The sequence below is a fragment of the Arvicola amphibius genome, chromosome 3 (assembly GCF_903992535.2).
Source record: "Arvicola amphibius chromosome 3, mArvAmp1.2, whole genome shotgun sequence".
NCBI classification, from domain to species: domain Eukaryota; kingdom Metazoa; phylum Chordata; class Mammalia; order Rodentia; family Cricetidae; genus Arvicola; species Arvicola amphibius.
The window spans coordinates 43,961,745-43,981,132 of record NC_052049.1 but is presented as its reverse complement, the minus strand read 5'-3'; the positions used below and the strand labels follow the sequence as shown (position 1 = coordinate 43,981,132).

General features: G+C 43.7%; 2 protein-coding genes across 3 annotated transcripts in view; one reads left to right on the top strand and one right to left on the bottom strand.

Annotated features, from left to right (window-relative positions):
• The window catches only part of Nln (neurolysin), an 88,809-nt gene extending 73,453 nt beyond the window's left edge, over positions 1–15,356 (bottom strand). Inside the window, exon 1 of the mRNA XM_038321902.1 lies at positions 15,156–15,356. Within this exon, the coding sequence (XP_038177830.1) occupies positions 15,156–15,196 (41 nt within the window). The 5' untranslated portion in view covers positions 15,197–15,356. The remainder of the gene's footprint in view (positions 1–15,155) is intronic.
• Positions 15,357–15,542: 186 nt separating this feature from the next.
• The window catches only part of Sgtb (small glutamine rich tetratricopeptide repeat co-chaperone beta), a 40,162-nt gene continuing 36,316 nt past the window's right edge, over positions 15,543–19,388 (top strand). Inside the window, exons 1-2 of one of the 2 annotated variants that reach the window (XM_038323336.1) lie at positions 15,543–15,722; positions 16,821–16,940. In XM_038323336.1, the coding sequence (XP_038179264.1) occupies positions 16,841–16,940 (100 nt within the window). In that variant the 5' untranslated portion in view covers positions 15,543–15,722; positions 16,821–16,840. Of the gene's footprint in view, positions 15,747–16,820; positions 16,941–19,388 lie in introns of both variants that reach the window. The other variant, XM_038323335.2, reaches the window with a different exon arrangement.

The window sequence follows — 19,388 nt, the reverse complement described above, 5'->3', positions numbered from 1 at the left end:
CTGGCAAGTGATGTGGGCTTTGGGGGACAACTAGGTAGGTGTCAGGTGTGGGGCGTGCAAGTGTGGTGATTTAAAGATTTCTTATCTATAGTGTATGTGTGCATGTGTGTGCGAGTTGCTGATTTCCTTCTACTGTGGGTTCTGGAGACTGGATTCAGGTCAAGCGTAGTGGCAAGCACTTTTACTGCCCAGATCACCTTGCTGGTCCCAGTGTGGTGACACGGAACTGGAGATAGGAACCTGAAGGGTAGGAGAGAGAAATACTGACATCTGAAAAATGTACAATTCTTGGAAAGAACTGCGTTGCCTAAGAGGGTACAGATGTGATGTGGATTAGTTACTTTTGCTACGACCAAATTGACCAGAAGCAACTCGAGGGAAGAAGGGCTTACAGTCGAGAGAATGCAGCCCCTCACAGCCTGGTAGGTGCAGCAGCAGGAGCATCAGGTGACTGCATCGAGTCAGCAAGTGAGAGTGGACAGGAAGCAGGGCTAGCTATAAAATCCCAACATCCATCCTTTAGAGCTTCCCCCAGAAAGGCTCTACCCCCTAAAGATTCCCACAACTCTCTAAAAGAGTCCTCACCTGGGGACCAAGTGTCCAAGCACAGGAACACATGGGAACATTCTACACTCAGACCATGTGCATACAGATACAGAGGACTCCGGCCAAGCTGAGGGAAAGAAACTGAGTAGGAGCTGGATGGGGGAGGGTTGTGGGTGGAAGCTGGTGTGTGGACATCGGCTAAAGGAAAGAAATTAGTGGGAGGCACACAGAACAGCAACCTGAGAAAGCCCATCACTGGAGGCGCCGGCCACTGGAGAGGGAGCCGGAGAAGAGTGCTCAGAGGTGAGGACAGTTAGGAACAGAATTGCTCTGGAAGTTGGTGTGACACCACACGGAGACCAATCAGCTCAGGCTGGAAACTGTTCCAGCTGGTGACTGACAGCCCAAACTTGGCCTTATCTGATCACTGCCCCCAACCTGTTCTTGGCACCACACCCATCTGCCAATTGCACTGAAATGGGGCTTAAGAGCTTTCTCCTAAGTGCTGTCCAGGAGTCACCCTGCTCCTACTGGGAGTTCATTCAGCGGAGAATCAAGCGGAACACAATCAACACTACTCGTAGTCTCTTTAGCGACTGGGGTCTACAGGAGTGGAGATCTAGAACACCGATCCTCATTTCTCCTTAGTTTGTCAACAGTGGCTCAGCTACCTCTTTCCCCTCTTGGACACGGCTTTGTAGCTTCTTTTTAAGGGGCAGGGAATGGGACCCAGGGCCCATTCTGAGCCTGTGCTCGACCACGGAGCTTTTCTATTACCACATGTGGGTATTTAATTATCCAGGTATTCCTCTTCTCAGGCCTTCGACAGAAGGGAGGAAGTTATAAATCACACGGCTTGATATCAAACACCATGCTACATTTTCAACATGTCTTTACAAAGCTTGTAGGAGGCACTAATACCCACTCTGGGTTCGGCCCAGTGAGACTGGACGAGCGTGAGCTCCACAGACCACAGGGTCTGCGGCACAGCACGCCCAAGCTCTTAGCCGATTTTCCTTAGTTCTGAGCACCCTTTGCCTTCTCACCCACTGTGCTATTTTTAAGTTCTGGTAAACAAGGGATTGGAGAACACTGGTCTTTACATGTCCAAATTCCATGGCCTTCAAAGCCCAGCTGCAACACATAAATCACGTGCTTGTCCCTATTTTTATCTTGAAAGGGACTCTCCCTCTCCCCTGAATTGCCATGTCAATTTCTCTACTACCCTCTAAGGGATTTATCATGCTCACATTTATATTCTAATTATTTAAGTATGTGTTTTTTTTCACCCTTACTGTGCTGTTTTCTTTGCCTTTGAACAAGCAAAACAAAACAAATGAAGAATCAGCCCTATGAAGTCCACTTGTACATTTACTATACAGTATTCCTTAGGCTTGATTTCACCTACATTATGGGTCTGCATGATACGTCTTTCTCTGAAACAGTGCTTAGGAAAAATGCTTCTGATGATTCTGTTTGTTAAAAGATTCATTTTATTTTTTATCTGTGTGTATGTAAGCCACTGGTGTACAGATGCCCCAAGAGGCCAGAAGAGGGCACCAGATTATCTGAAGCTGAACTTGTGAGCCTCTTCCTGTGGATGCTGGGAACAGAACTCCAATCCTTTGGAAGAACAGCAAGGGCTCTTAATCACTGGGCCATCTCTCAAGTCCCCAATAATCTGTGTATTATGTTTTCCTTTGTCCTATTTTCCAGAAAGCCCATAGCAAAATACTAAACTGACGTGATGTTCTCTCAAAGATTTTGTCTTTAATAGTCTTCTTTTACTTTCTGTATATTTATTTTTCATGGCAGGATCTAGCTATGCAGCCCCAGGCTAGCCTCCAATGTGTGACAATCCTATTTCAGTTTCCTGAATTCTGAGATTACAGGTACGTGCCAACAAATGTGGCTATTCATTCATTCATTCTACTGCATACTTTTAGGTAAGCAAGCACAAGTGCATTTTGAGAGTAGACATATTTGAGAAGGAAGAACCAATTTCAGTAAGTAAATAACGCCAGTCTAAGTTTTTCCAAACAGGCCCATGTGTACAGCCCCTTGCACAGCTAACTGCACCAAGTTAAGGTTTCTGGAACACGAGAGTGAAGCTCTGGAGGGAAGTAAAGGTTGTAGCCGTCATCTCCCATCATCCACCAGCTCAGGACCTTGGCAGAATTTCAGCTGACGTGAAGCGTTCCTGATGTGTAGTGACACACCCTTCTGACTAGGGCAGGGGCCGTTGCTATGCCAACTCAGATTCTCATGTCTTCACTTCCTTTCAGCCAACTACATGCTGTAGGAGGGTAGCGCTTTTGGCACAAGGAGCAGGATTTAATACAGCAGGTATGAGATGTGTTGCAGATATGATCTCAGTATCATGGTAAATACTTGGGCTGGGTACTTTTTCCACCACATAGATGATCCTGCTCTGGAACAATCTTTGTAAATATGTATCGCTCTCATTGTTAATAAAAAGCTGATTGGCTGAGAGCTAGGCAGGATTTTCCGGGTAGTGAGAATGCTGGGAAGGAGGGCAGAGTCAGAAGAGTTGCCAGCCAGAAAGGAAGCAAGACACACAGGAGTAGTAAAAGCTATGAGTTTTGGGGCAGCATATAGATAAATAGAAATGGGTTAAGTTGTAAGAGCTAGTTAGTAATAAGCCTGAACTAACAGCTGAATATTTATCATTAATGTCTCTGAGTGGTTATTTGGGAAGTGACTGGTGGAACAGAGCTGATCATAGTCCCCAAAGAAACCTCTGCCTACATGAAACAGCATGCCACTACTTCTTAATCTGACCAATAGTACGTTTGCCTCTTTCAGGTACATGCCCTATGCCCTGTTCATGGACATGTCCTTAATCTCAATTACCTCTTGGGTCATAAATGTCCACAGAATCTGGCTCCCCTGCCATGAGCTGACCCCAGGCCCATCCAAGAGAGACTCGCCTTCTGTTCCTTCTCAGCTTGATTGCTTCTGACCCAGTATTTTGCAGACTGGCACTTCTTTCATATCCAGGCCAACATATTTAGAAGTACTTTTGCTTCTGGAGAATCATTAATTAGACTACAGCTTTACAGAGCTATCAACTGGGTCTGTAAGGGACCAAGTGACCTTGACTGTCTCAGATGATGACTACAGAGTACCACAAAGTTCCCACTTCTCATTTATGGCTTCATCTCTGTCTTGTGCCAGCCCTAGTGTACACCCAAGATTCTTCTGTATCTGCTGCATGGCCACTGACAACTAGCTGACTACTGCATATCACTCCACTCTGTGTTTAACTAGGTTTCTATTGGCTAAATAACACTTAGACATAGTGATTTCCCTTACTTAGCAACTGGCATTTTGCTTAAACAAAATCATTTAAAACATGTCATTTCAAACAGAGCTTAAAATCCACTTCCTACTCAGTTATACTCACTTCTACGTAACTTGTCAATAACATTTGTCAAATCTCGGTCTGTACTGATTAGATATTAGCAGGGAATACTGAATCTTCAATTACTATTGCTGATGCTATTTTTTCATTTATCCATTTAATAAAAACACTTATCAGCATCTACTTACAGTGGTATATTATTTGTGTTTTAATAAATAAAGCTTGCCTGAAGAGTAGAGGACAAAGCAGTCATACTAGTCAGTCACACAGGCCAGGAAGTGGTGGCACACACCTTTAATCCCAAAACTTGGGAGACAGAGGCTGATGGATCTCTGTGAGTTCAAGGCCACTCAGAGCTATACAAGATTGAAGTCTGTCTAAAAGAAAAAGGAGCTCACAAAGAGTTCTGGGATCACATGCCTTTAATCCCTAGGGAGGTGGAGGCAGGAGCGATATGGCTGGGCAGAGAGAGAAATATAAAAGGGAAGAGACAGGAACTCAATGGAGTGTGGTGTAGAGTCTTCAGTCTGAGGTAGCGGTAAGAGCCAGTGGTTGGCTGCTTTGCTTTTCTGATCTTCAGACTGAATCCCGATATTTGTCTCTGGGTTTTTATATCTGTGCTACATCTACTATGTGCCATGCTAAATGTTAGACACATCAACGTGAACAACAAAACACTGGGTTCCTGATCTCAGAAACTATCAACTATTAGGATAAGCAATGCATGGGCCATGGAAGTCCTTACAGGACTCAGATGCTCAAGCTAAGCTGAGACCACAGCGTCTCTCATAATCTGTCTGAGAGCTCTAGTTACTCTCCGGCACCCGTGAGTAAAGTAAGGGCAGAGACGGCTGCAGCCTTGGCTGAAGGTTTTCCCTAAAGTTTAGCTCAGTAATACATACCAAAGATCTTATAAATAAATAGATCTTTTGAATACTGCAAAACAAGTGAGGGGAAGAATTAACAGAATATATAAAGTCCTTATATTCAATATGGAAATAGTACACCAAAACTGGGTGTTGCTGGTGGCCGGGTCAGAGGAGCAGTGGGTGGCAACTGAAGTTCAAGGTGTCAGCCCACCACGAGGAAACTCCCCGATGGGTGACTCTCAGTTAGACAAGGCCCTGAGACACAGATCCTGGAATCTTTTTTGTTTCTGCTGTACCTTTACATGTTTGCTGCTGCTATCTTTCTCTGGTATCTGGCTTGCTGTGAATGGGTGTGGGGAGATCCTCACTGCCTGTAATGTAGTGAGTTTATCTCACGTAAACATCCTGTTCTACTAGGCTTTTTTTTAACCTGTGGGATAGTATGAAGATGATTTCTTCCTAAGCAGTACTGTCCAATTGAAAATAATAATAATATAATAGTGTTAGTTTAAATCGAGTTTAGATGATTAAAATATAAACAAGGAAGTGTCACACAAGGAAGAACACACGAATTTCTATTGAGGAGCTGTATAGCCTGTGGCTTAGGTTAATGCCTAAGAAAAACACTTGAGTCTCAGTAGCCCAGCTAGCTTACATTCTTTTAACCTTAATGTTGGGAAATGTTTTCATATATTTCAGAGTGCATAATAGCTGAAACAAAGCTTTCAAAATAACATAGACTAAGATGTTTTCATCGAATAGCTTTGAGGTTAAAAAAAAAAAACCCAAAAGATAATTTACAGTTTTAGAAAGGCACATAGTTGAATGAGAAACTTGTTAAGGTCAGGGAACAAGAACAAAACAGCCCAATTATTATTAGCTGATATGTCTTTCCTGCTAGGACTGGTTCATGAGCAAAGGTGATGATTAATTCTTTATACCCATTTCTGCCCTCAATCTCCTGATATAAGAAACTTGATGAGTGGGTATGCACCCTAAAGATTTAAAGTAGCGCTAACTGATTCTTTTCATATACAAAAGTTTAGGCGTGTGATTCTTTTAGTTTCCTTATAAGATTACATTTCAAGATAAGTAATAAAGTAATTGGTCCTTTCTTGTTAACCGCAAAACGCTGCCTACCAGTAAAAGACCTAACTGAGAAGAATAATTTGCTTGCCTACATGTTTAATCTATAACAAGTTGCTTGGGTATGGATAGATGTGGGTTCTTGAGATAATTTGCAAGAAAAATCATGCAAGGAATATGGGGAACAGGCTTTTTTTTTACTGTTTGTTTTGTATTCATCATAATCATTCACTTGAAAAACAGAATGTAACCACATTGTAATTTTTATATTGTCTAAAAGATTTTGCTGGGGTATATAAGCTATAAGGAAAGACTAAAGATAGAGTTAAATGAGTTAGAAGGCAAACATCAAGAATGAGAGAATTAGGAGGAGAACATCGAGAGAGACAGAAGGGACATTTCGGATGGAGGTAAGAAAAAAGAATACAGAACACAGAATGAAGAATACAGAAGAATAAAGAAGGAAGCCATAAGAGAGTGTATGAGTGTCTTCTCCCTTAACCCCCTCAGATAATAAAAAGTCATAGTATGTGCTGACTCTGTGAACTTCCCTTTGCGCCCTGTGCTGCTGGGGCTGGCCCCCAGGCAGCGAAAGGGCATGGTGGCACAAGCCTATCATACACACAGTGTGATCTTCCTGAATGGAAGGGAGGGAGGGAGGGAGGGAGGAAGGGAGGAAGGGAGGAAGGGAAGGAGGGAGGAAGGGAAGGAGGGACGGAGGAAGGGAGAGAGGGAGAGAGGGAGGAAGGGAGGAAGGGAGAGAGGGAGGGGGGGAGGGAGGAGGGGAGGAAGGGAGAGAGGGAGGGAGGGAGGAAGGAAGGGAGGGAGGAAGGAAAAACGTCCAATAGCTGAATTGCTAAAAGATATTGTGATGGCTATTCTTGATTGTCAATTTGACTACATCTGGAATTAACTAAAAACAAAAGCAGCTGGGCAAACCTTTCCTGACTGAATTGTTTGAAGTAGAAAAACCCACTTTAAATCCATATTTTCTGAGGTAAGAAGACCCACCCTAAACTTGGGCCACACCTGTGGCAGCCTATATAAAGGATACAAAAGAAAGGTTTGCTCTTTGCCTACTTGCCATCATTCTCATTGGCAAGTTCATTTACCCTTCTGCTGAGGCCTCCCTACACTGGTGTTAGAGCCTACTTCTTTGGGTTCCAGTGAAGACCAGCTAAGACGTCCATCCTCATGAATTGAACAATTACTGGATTATTCGACTTTCCATTAGGAGAGCATTGTTGGATGAGCTGGACCACAGCCTGAAAGCCATTCTAATAAATCGAATCTATATAAAGATTCTCTGTTCCTCTAGGGAATCCTGACTAATACAGATATGAATACATATAATACACAAATGAAAAAGATAAAAACATGCTAAGACTCAACAGTAAGCGTATATACGTGCCAAGTGTTCAAGGGGAAAAGTCTCTACAAGAGCTGCTTAGGGTGGTAGATTAATGGCCATTCATAAACACTGTGTGGGGAGAGAATTAATATAGTCACTCTAGAAAGTAAAAGGGGGGTCAGTAGATAAAGTTGAGGATGTGTACACATTCTAGTTAAAAAACAAACAAAAACAACAACCTAAACAACCATGAACAAGAAGATGGATGAACTTTGGAAGTGTCCCACAACAAAGGACTTTACAACAGTGAAAATGGACTGTGGCCACATGAAACCACTTCACCAGTGAAACTAAACCACAGGTAGTTTGGGGCAGCACACATTTGCAGTGTATGTTTAAAGAGGGTGACAAAACCAAAGTTTGGGGCAGTGGTTACAACTTCTGGGATAACAGAAAGGGCCATGGATGAAGAGAGACAGGAAAGAGGCGTAAAGGAAAGGGTTTAAAGATGTGCACCAGCATGCTCACTTTACTTTATTACTAAAATTATTTTTGTTTGTTTGCTTGCTTTTTTTTTCAAGACAGGGCTTCTCTGTGAAAGGCCTCAGCTCCTGTTTTCAAGTTCCTGCCCTGTATGAGTTCCTGTCCTGACTCCCTTTGATGATGAGCTGTGATGTGGAAGCCTGAGCCAAATTAACCCTGTCCTCCCCAGGCTGCTTTGGGCATGGTTGTTTGTCACAGCAACAGTGACCCTGACTAAGACCCTTCGGACAGGTAAGTGATGGAAGTGAATGAAACAGGAGAGAAAACGCAGGGGCTGGAGAGACAGCTCCACAGATAGGAGCACTTGTCGATCTTCCCAAAGACTGGAGTTTGGATCCCAGCACCTACACCAGGCAGCTCACATCTTCCCGTAGCTCTAGCTCTAAGGGGTCTGACAACCCTCTTCCATCCTCCTTGGGTACACCACCCCAAATGACACATGCCATAGACAGACACACACAGATATGAAATAAATAACATTTTTTAAAAAGATAAATGTCTTAAAGAAGTTGAAAATGATTTGAAGAATTTGTCATCTTGGAGTGGAGAAGGGCTTTCTAGGCATGGGACCAAAGACATGAATCATAAAGGAAAGAGTGCTATGCCTGACTCATTCAAATGTAAAGTTTTATAGATCTAAAGCAAAAATGGAAAATGAAGCAAAAATCTCAACTCTTAAAGTAACAAGCAAAAACAAACATAAAAAAACCCAAACTGAATTATCTACCAGGGGCTCTCGATAGTCTCAATGCAAAAGCTTCTAACATAAAAAACAGTCAACTCACAGACATAAAAATAATGACTAATGTTCAACAAAGCTTTGTTATGTGACAAGGTGCCGGACTGTTGTTAAGAAGGACTGAGTTTTCCTACCCTAAGACACTCATTCACATCCCGTTCTGGCCTTTTCCTTTCATGCTACTTAGAATGCTCAGTTCTGGTAATTCCCGATCCTCTTGGATCATCGCTCAAATGTCACCTTCTGTGTGCCTCACCTGCTCATAATGCACAATTTCATTCCATCAATACGAATATCCCTTTTTCTGCTCTAAAAATAGCAAAATGTAGTTTTCTATCTAATATGCGACATATTTTCTTTGTTTTTCTCCTTATATAAGGTAAATTCCCCCTGCATCAGATTTCTGTCTGCTCTGCTCACAGCTGTGTCTCCAGTTGCAGGAGATTATGGGACCTAATACACTACCAAATGTTTGGTGACTTAAGTCAGCACCTGGTCAGTTGCCTACTTACTGATGAGGAAACAGCCACAGACAGACATTTTAGCCTAAGATCACAGTGCTGCTGGTCAGTGACAGAGCCAGCATACAAACTTAGGCATGCTGGCTCCAGACACCCAAAGTCTAGCCATGCCCGTTGCAACACACACCTTGGCGTGTAAATCCTCACGCAATACATCCATTTCCTTGACTCTTCACATCTTTAATAGAGGTGTTTCCTCCCACCGACATTCTGCACTATGTCTCAATCAAAAGACTGTAATTAAGTTTGAAAAAGTAACAGGATTTTTTTTTTTTTACCACAGTCAGCAGTGAAAAGGCACCACAAAAAATCCCCATGAGTAACTTCTTTTTATCTGTTTTTGACAAATAATCTTAGTTTAGCTTTTTGCTATTTGTACCTTCAAATCCTTTTTTTATTAAACAATTTTTTTCCTGGCACTGCTGTCCTAAAATTGTTGAGGTTATCATGTGTGAGACTTATGGGTGCAATCTCAATTTTGTTTAATTACAATCAGACATGTAAAAAATTACTGAATTCATGAATAACTATTTTGATTAATATTTTTTCATATCATCTTTTTACACCAGAGAACAAGTTACCTTGTCTGTTTCTATACCACAGTCCTGAATTTGTCAAGTGATGTGGGATTCCTGCCTGTGTGCTATGAATGTGTTTTATTACCATTGGTTAATAAAGAAGCTGCTTCGGCCTACAGCAGGGCAGAATATAGCCAGGCTGGAAGAGATATAGAGTAGGTGGAGTCAGGGAGGCGCCATGGAGAAAGACACCAGAATAGAACCTTACCCAGTAAGCCACAGCCTCGTGGAGATACACAGATTAAATAGAAATGGGTTAAGATGTAACAGCTAGCTAGGAATATGCTAGAGTCATCGGCCCAGCAGTGTTGGAATTAATATAATTTCTGTGTGATTATTCGGATCTGGTCGGCCAGGAACTGTGGGCTGAATCAAGCATGAGCATATAGGAGGCTGGAGTCGCGAAGTTAGCACAAAAAAGGTGACAGCCAAAAGCGTGACAGCTATGCCAAAAGCGTAACAGTTAGAAAAAGGCACAAAATTTAAAAAAGGTGACATTGCAAAGCCTGTGAAGAATACTCCCAGCCAAGATGGTGCTGAAGGGGAGCGAGGGGGAGGAGATCTGACTTATTCACAAGATGACTGGAGTTAGAGATGGAGGATGACATAAAGTGCCTGATGCTTGCGTGATCCCCACTGGGGCTCCTGCAGACGTGACTCCTGATGTGATTAGTTAGTTTTCCTTCCACTTCTTCTGGGATTCATGGGTTTCTGCTTTATAAGTTGCAAGTTGTAAGGAAATAAACGAGTTCCTGCTTGACTCAACTGCCTGCTACGTCTGATTGTCTCTGGACCCCAGGAGCTGCAGAGGCACTTCCCCTCCTCAGCCAAGGCCAGTTGCAGGCTCCAGGTCTCTCCCTTCTCCCCATTTCTCCCCTTCCCCCTCTGTCTCTCTGTCTTTCTTTGCTCTTCTCCCTTTTCCCCCCCCCCCATAACCCACTAAATAAATATCCAACCTCACTCTGCACGGTGTGCCTATCCATCTGTCTCTCAACGCTACAGCTGCAGCTCCTTGTGAGACCAGCTGCCCTGCTGAGGTCTCTCACCCACCACACGGCTCTGTGCCTAGGACAGAAGTATGTGTTTGATTAACAGCAACTACAATCTACAACCTAATCTTCATAGTCCTGGCCTGTTTATTCCCAAGAAACAGAGCTGATACTCCCATCAACCATCCTACCTGCCAAGCAAACAACATAACTAATATAGCTGCTCTGCCAACAAGAAAACCTATCTCAGTCAAATAAAAAAAAAATATGTCCAAGTTCCAGAGTAAATAGGAAAAAGAGAACAGAAGGCTTCCCATGCTGTTTAGTACCAACTCTCATGAGAGGATAACAGATTCTGAACGAAGCCACCTAAGCCCAAAGTTAAGAACTACTTCTTTATATAATGACTGCCTTAGCCACTGTTCTATTGCTGAAGAGACATCACGACCAAGGCAACTCTTACAGAAGGCTTGCGTACAGTTTCCGAAGCTTAGTTCATATCAGCATGGCAGAGAACATGGTGGCACGTTGATGTGGTGCTGAGAGCTACCAGAGTCCATAAGCAAAGAGAGAGAGAGAGAGAGAGAGAGAGAGAGAGAGAGAGAGAGAGAGAGAGAGAGAGAGAGAGAGAGAGACAGAGACAAGGCCTGGCATGGGCTTTTGAAACCATAAAGCCCACCTCCAGTGATACAGTTCCTCCAAAAAGGCCACACCCACTCCAACAAAGACAACACCTCCTAATCCTTCTCAAATAGTGTCACTCCCTGATAACTAAGCATTCAAATATATGAGCCTATGGGGGCCATTCTTATTCAAACCACGACAGTGAATAACTGCTTTGCATGTCTTCAATAAAAGAGTTGATATATATAAGTTTGATTGCTAATAGTCTCCACCTATCCCCTGCCTCTTCTTTTGAATCAGGGTCTCACTCTGAGACCCAGGATAGCCTTGAACTCACAATCTTCCTGCCTCAGCCTATCACATGCTGAGATAACAGGCATGTACCGCACACCTGGCATACTACTAGCTCCTAACAAGATAACCATTCATGGTGTTTCACATCTTTATTTCTTTCTATGTATAAATGAAGAGTCTCTCTATATAAGCAGTTCTCTACATTTAGAGTGCAGATGTTAAAGTCATAGTGTTGTAGAAAGGACCACGAGACCAGGCCAGGGAGAGCATGAGGTTAAGAATGTTCCAAATACTGAAGCACATCGATTTTGCCATACATTTATAATGATAATGCAGCACAATGCTGGATCAACTCTTGCCTTCTGTGCACTCAAAACCATCACTCCCCTTGGTAGACAAGTTCAAGGCCACTCATGTTAAAAAGAATCTCAGTTGCACTGTAGGATACTCTTGCTGAGGCACTAAATATTGTTTATTTTAAAGTCTCAACCCTTCAATGTGTACATATGGTCAGAGCACACATAAGCACATCTGAATACCCGAGTATAATGGTGTTTCAGAGGAACTGGTTGCTCAAATCAAAGCGTTTATGAAAATGAACAAACCGTGAGTCAAGATATATTTTTTCTCCCTTTCTTTTCATGGAATACCCTTTAAAACTCTTTTAGAAATTAAAATTTTTTTGATACTGGGTCTTGCGATGTACTCTGGACTAGCCTTCAATTCTTGATCCTACTGTCCCAGTCTCCAACGCTCAGATTACAGAAAAGTGTTACTATGACTGATTTTATTTATTTATTTTGGGTTTTTCAAGACAGGGTTTCTCTGTGTAATAGCTCTGGCTGTCCTGGAACTCGCTTTGTAGACCAGGCTGGCCTGGCCATAAACTCACAGAGATTCACCTGCCTCTGCCTCCCAAAGGCTGTGCCACCACCACATGGCTATCATCCATCCATCCATCCATCCATCCATCCATCCATCCATCCATCCATCCATCTATCTATCTATCTATCTATCTATCTATCTATCTATCTATCTTCTATCTATCTATCTTCTATCTATCTATCTATCTATCTATCTATCTATCTATCTATCTATCCATCCTATTTTCAGATATACTGTTTTTGATGACAAACAGATCAGAATTATTCTGCTTGCCCAATTAGTGCAATGCTCTGGGTCCAGTTCACAACACTCCAAAACAAAACATTCCAGGTTACTTTGACAGAACACTAGTAGGTGTGTAAGGTGGCTCATATTTGTCATCTCAGCAACTGGAAGGCTGAAACAAGAGGATCTGAATTCAAGGCTAGCATGGGCTTTAGACAGCAAGATCCTGTCTAGGAAAAAACAAAACAAAACAAAACCCATAAAAGTAAAAAAGTGAGACTGTCACTTCAAGGAAAAATATGAAAATATATATCACTAATAAAATTCCAGCTTTCAGCCAGGCGATGGTGGCGCACGCCTTTAATCCCAGTACTCGGGAGGCAGAGGCAGGTGGGTCTCTGTGAGTTTGAGGCCAACCTGGTCTACAAGAGCTAGTTCCAGGAAAGGCTCCAAAGCTCCAGAAAAACCCTGTCTCCAAAAACCAAAATAAATAAATAAATAAATAAAAATAAAACTAGAATCCGGTCCACTACATCAACACCTGAAGAGTTCTAACAAAATGTCTGATAACTGAGGAATGTGATCATTTGGTAGTATATAACAACATACATATAACATCAGAAGAACTACATAACACAGCCATTAATTTCCAAACGAACTGTGATTGATGCTACAAAGTCAGGCAGAGGGCGCGCTCTCCATTTAAAATGCAAGATGCGCCCAGCGGATTTCAGTGTAGCAGAGTAAGAGCACAGTGGTCCACACTCCCAATTCCACTCCACAACCCACCCTTTAAAAACCACCATCTGGCCGGGCGGTGGTGGCGCACGCCTTTAATCCCAGCACTCGGGAGGCAGAGGCAGGCGGATCTCTGTGAGTTCGAGGCCAGCCTGGTCTACAAGAGCTAGTTCCAGGACAGGCTATAAAAAAAAAAAAAAAAAAAAAAAAAAAAAAAAAAAAAGCTGCAGAGAAACCCTGTCTCGAAAAACCAAAAAAAAAAAAAACCACCATCTGCCCCACACTGGTGTGATAAGGAAGACTGCCCATGGTTACCTAAGGACGCTTTTAGAATAGTCTCTTTCCAACCACAAGTGATGTAAGATTTTTCCTTCTTAAATCAAAATAAAATAAACAGATTAAATGTAGAGGTTTATATTAATTTCATTAATTTATATTAATCTCATTAATTTATATTAACCTCATTAATTAGGAATCAAGCTACTTTGTATTGTTACTTCAGTGCCCCCTGACAGATGAGTGGAAAAATGTGCATGTAATGTATTTATTATTTGATAAACATACTGATCCTTTAAAACTGTTCCACTTTTCATTTTATATGGCTAACTATGGGTAGATATAATCGACAAAAACTAAATGAATGTTCCTAGGTTCTCAGCCATTTTTTTGAAAGGTAAAGGGGTCCCAATATTTAAAAGTTAGAGAAGAGAACTATCTGTCTTCAAATGGAAATTTATTCTCTCTTCTTGCTTTTCTAAGTGAAGATCTTCATTTCCAGATACAGCTTCATTTGACAGCTATACCACTTCCAGCCAGCACTACAACAAATCCCGCCCAAAGAATGACCACAGTCACCACAGAACTCTTCAGAATCACTATTGTCCCCTGGGTGCACAGCAGCTGCAAGGCCTAAGGAACACAAAGATCCACGCAGATGAGTGGCAAAGCACAATAGGAAACTAGGAAAAGCGGAGATGCTGATGGTTCAAAGTAGTTTTGTGCACATCTATAAAAACCACCAAGTTCTTTTTTTTTCTGTTGAAGTCTCACTTGAAATTTTAGTGTAGGGCAGATTTGTCAGTGGAGGAAGTGGAGGCATTGTTTCCGAAAACCGGCATATCCGTGCGAAGAATTTAATTCCCTCACCATTTTGCTACTGGTCTGTAGCAAAGGGGTGTGGTTAGAGCTGCGCTAGGAAGCAATTCAAAGCAGCAGCCTAGGCTGCCCCAAACGGCGTCCAAGCAACAATTCCGGGCCATGTCAATTTGCCAGGGTAAGAGGCCGAATGTTTTATGGTAAGGAAGAAAATAAAAATGAAGTTAGAAAGCAAGGACGGAAACAAGTATCAAAATCACAACGGTCCCGGGTGCATATTAAACGCCCGGAACGCTAACATATGCAAGGGGTGCGTATGGAAATGCTTTATTCCCGAGTCCACAGCTGCGGCACTTTCTCTGTCAGATCTGCAGTTCGGAAGGGAACGTCGCGCTGTCTCTTGCTATTTATTTTGGGTTGGGTCTGTGAACCACCATTCTCACAGACTGCGGCTGAAGCAATCCCAAACAAAGGGGAAAGGATGGCCTCCTGAGGGAAGCGGGGAGGGAAAGGTGGCCTCAGGTTGCTGCGCCAGGTGTCCCTGCGGGGTCCACCAAGCAGGCAGAGGGAAGGGACAGTCCCAGAGGCATCGCAGGGGTGCGGCAGGGCTGCACCAGGCCCCCAGGCATTCGCGGACAGACGACCCCACCCTGCCCACGGTCAAGGTTAACCCGCCCACGAGAGTACCTGTGGAGGCCTCGCACAGCCGAAAGGCACAGGGTGATCATGGGCACGCCGCGGAGGCCGGCAGCAGCGGGCGCGTGGTCCTCCGGTCTGTGGTTGCGGGAGGCGGGCGGTGGAGTCTACGGAGCCCGGGAGCCGAGAGTGGGCCTAGCCGCGGAGACCAGAGCTCAAGACGCCTCGGCCAGCCCTGCCAGCGCCCTCCCACGTGCTGCAGCCCCACGCCTGCGCCCGCGGCCCCGCCCCTCGGCCCGCCCCGCATCCGGCCCCGCCCCGCCCCCGGGCCAGCCCCGCCTCTCGCTCCGCCTCTCTCCCTGTCCCGCCCCCACCCCCACCCACTTTGTGCCCTGCTCCGCCCCAGGGGCGGATCCAGCAAGACCCAGCGTCAGAGAGCCTAGCGAGCAGCCGGGTGGGCTGAGGGGGCGGCGGCGGTGTAGGAGCCGGGGAAGTTTGGGAGACGCGGCCAGTTCTGCCATCCAGAGCGCCACTCAAGCCCCGAGGACCGCGGGAGCAGGTGGCCCCGCTTCCCGACGACCCCGGACCTGCAGCCGTCGTCTCGTGTCCTTTTGCCTGGTAAGGGGCTTCTATCTGGAAAGGGTGAGTCTCCTGCAGCCCCAGATGGAGGCCTGCACCGCGCACCCCGTGCAAACCGGGTCTGGGCTGAGGCAAAGCCGGGGTGCTGCGGGGAGAGAACCATGGAGTGGGAGGTGGATGTGATTGGAGATGTAGGAGAGGAAGCTTGGAGGAGGTTGGACTGCTCCCCCAGCCCCCCATTCTGTTTTCCCCTTCTGCCCCCCCCTTCTGCCCCCGGGGCCTTAGTCAGTACGTGTAATAACCTCTCTGGCCTAGAGACTGGGCTCGGCTTTAAAAGAAGTACAAAGCCAATAAACATCCTAGCGGCCGGTACCACACCCTGGCTGTGAATTAGGGATCCCGGGGAGCAGATTGCTGATACGATTTAGTGGAAATAAGCCATTAATGCCGCCTGGCCCTGCGCCACTGTTTGGATGCATAGTATTCCATGTGAATGAACGGGGCCAGGAGCTTCCAGCTTGTCCACGAGAGCACAGCTTCTGCAGGCAGGGCAGGTCGGTTTGTAGTATCCGTCGGTTTAGACGGTGATTTCTGAGCAGTGTGTTGATTAAATAGGAACGCCGTTTATTAACAATAGCACTCAGTGGTTGAACAACCTTTCCACAGAGCCCGGTCATCAGCAAGTAACTCACAACCTACAAAAGTAGTGGAGTGTAAATTATTAATACATTAAAAAAGGAAACATCTCTTTGAATAAAGGAAGATGCTCATTGTGTCTCGCCTTCTGAGTCAGCAGTACTAAATCTCCCTCAATTAAAAGTGAGGCCTTTCAAGGATGGTTCTCCCTGGGTCTGCACTCCTATGCTTTCTTGTATCTGTATCATAGACATTGTTAAGACAGAGTGAGTTCTAAGCTTTGCTACACTTGTTTTGAAAACATGTCTTTTCACCGAGGCAAGCCTCAACACGGTTTAAAAGTGCTGGGTTTGAATGAGCATGTGGAATACATTACTGTAACAACTTTTGCTTTCTTGACGCTTTAAAGAGAGAAGAGATCAAGGTAATGAATATTTTTATTTTTAATGCTTTTAACATAGCATATGACCGTTGATATTTTCTTTGTCTTTTTTCATCAAGGAGGTATTTAAGCTTCTAAAATGTCATCGGTCAAGCCTCTAGTTTATGCAGTTATTCGTTTCTTGCGGGAACAAAGTCAGATGGATGCATATACTTCTGATGAACAAGAAAGTTTGGAAGGTAGGTACCAGTTCTTTGTGTTCATGTTGTAATTATAAAGAAAGATTAAAATAACCAAGTTTATGATTTTTAATAACAAAATCAGGATATTTTGTTGAGAGACTTAACTAGATGTGTTATTTCCATTTTTCGAGACTTGTTTTAACTAATAAAAATAGGACTGTTGCTTGTTTACTGAAAAATTACTGTCAGAAGCATTCCACTAATATTCTAGGGACATTTTTCTTCAGGGGAACTAGGTTAACATTGTTCCCACTTAAAGGATGAGGAAATGAGATCAGATGATTTAAGTAACAGAACAGTTACTTTGTAACAAAGCTGAGGTTTAAATCCCAGTTTATAGTTCAAAGATTGTTCCCCCTCATTTTTCTAATAAGCAGAGGATCTCCTTCAAAAGAACACTTGAAAATACCTTAGTCATTGCTATAGCACTGTGTAAGAAATCTAAGTGATTATACCATGACAGAACGCTAGCAAATGCTACTTTGGGAAGTGAGAGGATTTTGCCCCTGTTTTCTGTGAGCTTTCAGTCTTGGATTCAGCGGCCTGTGAATCTGATCGGGTTTGGAGAAGCACATGTATTTCCTTGATGCCATCTTTGTGCTTCATGTTTATGCATTATGAAATGTAAATTCCGTATAGCTATAAGAAGATAGAATGAAGCCGACCAATGGACTGGTGAAAGTTCAGTAAGCCTAAGCGGTCCGAGGACTTCATCGTTGCAATGAGAGCTCATTGGTGGAGAGCTTAATAAACAGCAGCAACGTTTGAATTTCCCCTCTTGGAGTTGCTTTTCCTGGAGAGGGGACTCACCTATTAATTCTGAGTACTTTCTTTGTAGATATGCTTTAAATAGGTGCAAATCAAAGTTGGGCATTTGTTCTAACTCGTCTGGTGAGATGATGTCTTTCCAGGTAGCAATACGAGGAGCAGGTGAGACACAGTGGGAGAACTTAGCAATTAGCCCGTTTAATATTAAGGACCTTGTGTCCTCCCTGACTGTCAGACTGTGTGAAGATGAACGTAGTTTGGCTGTCAGAGGAAAGTCTTGGCTGTGGTTGCTCCGTGGCCCCAGAGGAAGGCAATCATGTAACAAGAGATATTTTTTTCCCCTCATCTAAGGCGGTATGCTGTTTTTATGAAGCAGAAAGAAAATCCAGAGTATTTTAAAAACCAAGATGTTGTGCCCTATTTTTAGGATGGCATTCAGCCAAAAATATGTGCCTTCAGCTGTTTGTTATATATGGAGTCAGAAATGGTGCCAATTGTTTGTGACTGACCCCTATTTTTGACTCCGTGAGTCTAATTTAATTGAGCACGAAGTCATGAGGAGGTGTCTTCCCACCTTCTAGACAGTTCAGAAACGCCTCAGGAAAGGCTCTGCTGTTCCCGCACCAGATTCACCACTGTTGTGGAGCTGTGTTTCATAAGCTTTGAGGTTTGTTACCAGATTATGTCATCCCCTCCTCCTAATTGTTGTCATCTCTGACATCTGCTTCACTTTGATTGTTGCCGTTCCAGCACGCTGTCTCCCTTGCAAGCTCTGCTCCCATCTTAGCTCTTTCAGTCCTGAAAAGCTCCAGGATGATCCTTGCTGTTCTCTCCCACTGGGCTCTTGTGCTTTTCTCCTCCCCTGATCTCAGCCACTTCACTATACACTAGGTCAGTGTTTCTGAACTGAGGGTCATTTTGCAAAGTCTGGAGACATTTTTGAGTGTCACGACCTTTGGGGAGGCTGGTATTGCTGGCATCTCGTGGGTAGAAGCCATCGATGATGCTAAACACTCAACACTGCACGAGGCAGGCCTTGATAACAGGGAATGATCTGATCTAAAGTGTCGGGTGATGAGATGCAGAGCCCTTTCCTAGACTGAATCATTCCCAAATTGTGTTCCACCAGCAAGCTCTGTCTTAAGCATTTTACTTCCTGGCTTCTACTGTCTGTTTTTTGCACACTCCCTCTAGTATCCATATCTCAACAATTCCTTGACCAACCCCTCCAATCTGTTGATCCCATACTTTTCCCTACCCTTTTCTTACTTGTTAATCCTGTGGCAGATCATTATGATATTTTCTTGTATTATTCTCCTGTCCTGAAAAGCCAAATCTTAATTTTAATTTTCTACCTACTCAGTGTCCATATCCATTTGACTATAAATTAATGGGCCAAAATGTACAGTTTTGCTGACTGTTTATATTAATTCATGACTGCAAACTTTTAGTGCTGCTGGGTGACCAGGGTGTTTGTTCCACACTCATTCATCTATTTATTCATCCTTTCTGTTATCCAAGATAGTCATTTTAATAATCTCATTCATTTTCTGAGATGCCAGACCTCCATTTCAGTCTTTACCCTTAGATGCTTCCTTCACCATAAACAAAGAAACAAACAGAAAAAACAAAAAAAAGAAATAATAAGAAAACAGCATCTACCAACTTCCACACTCC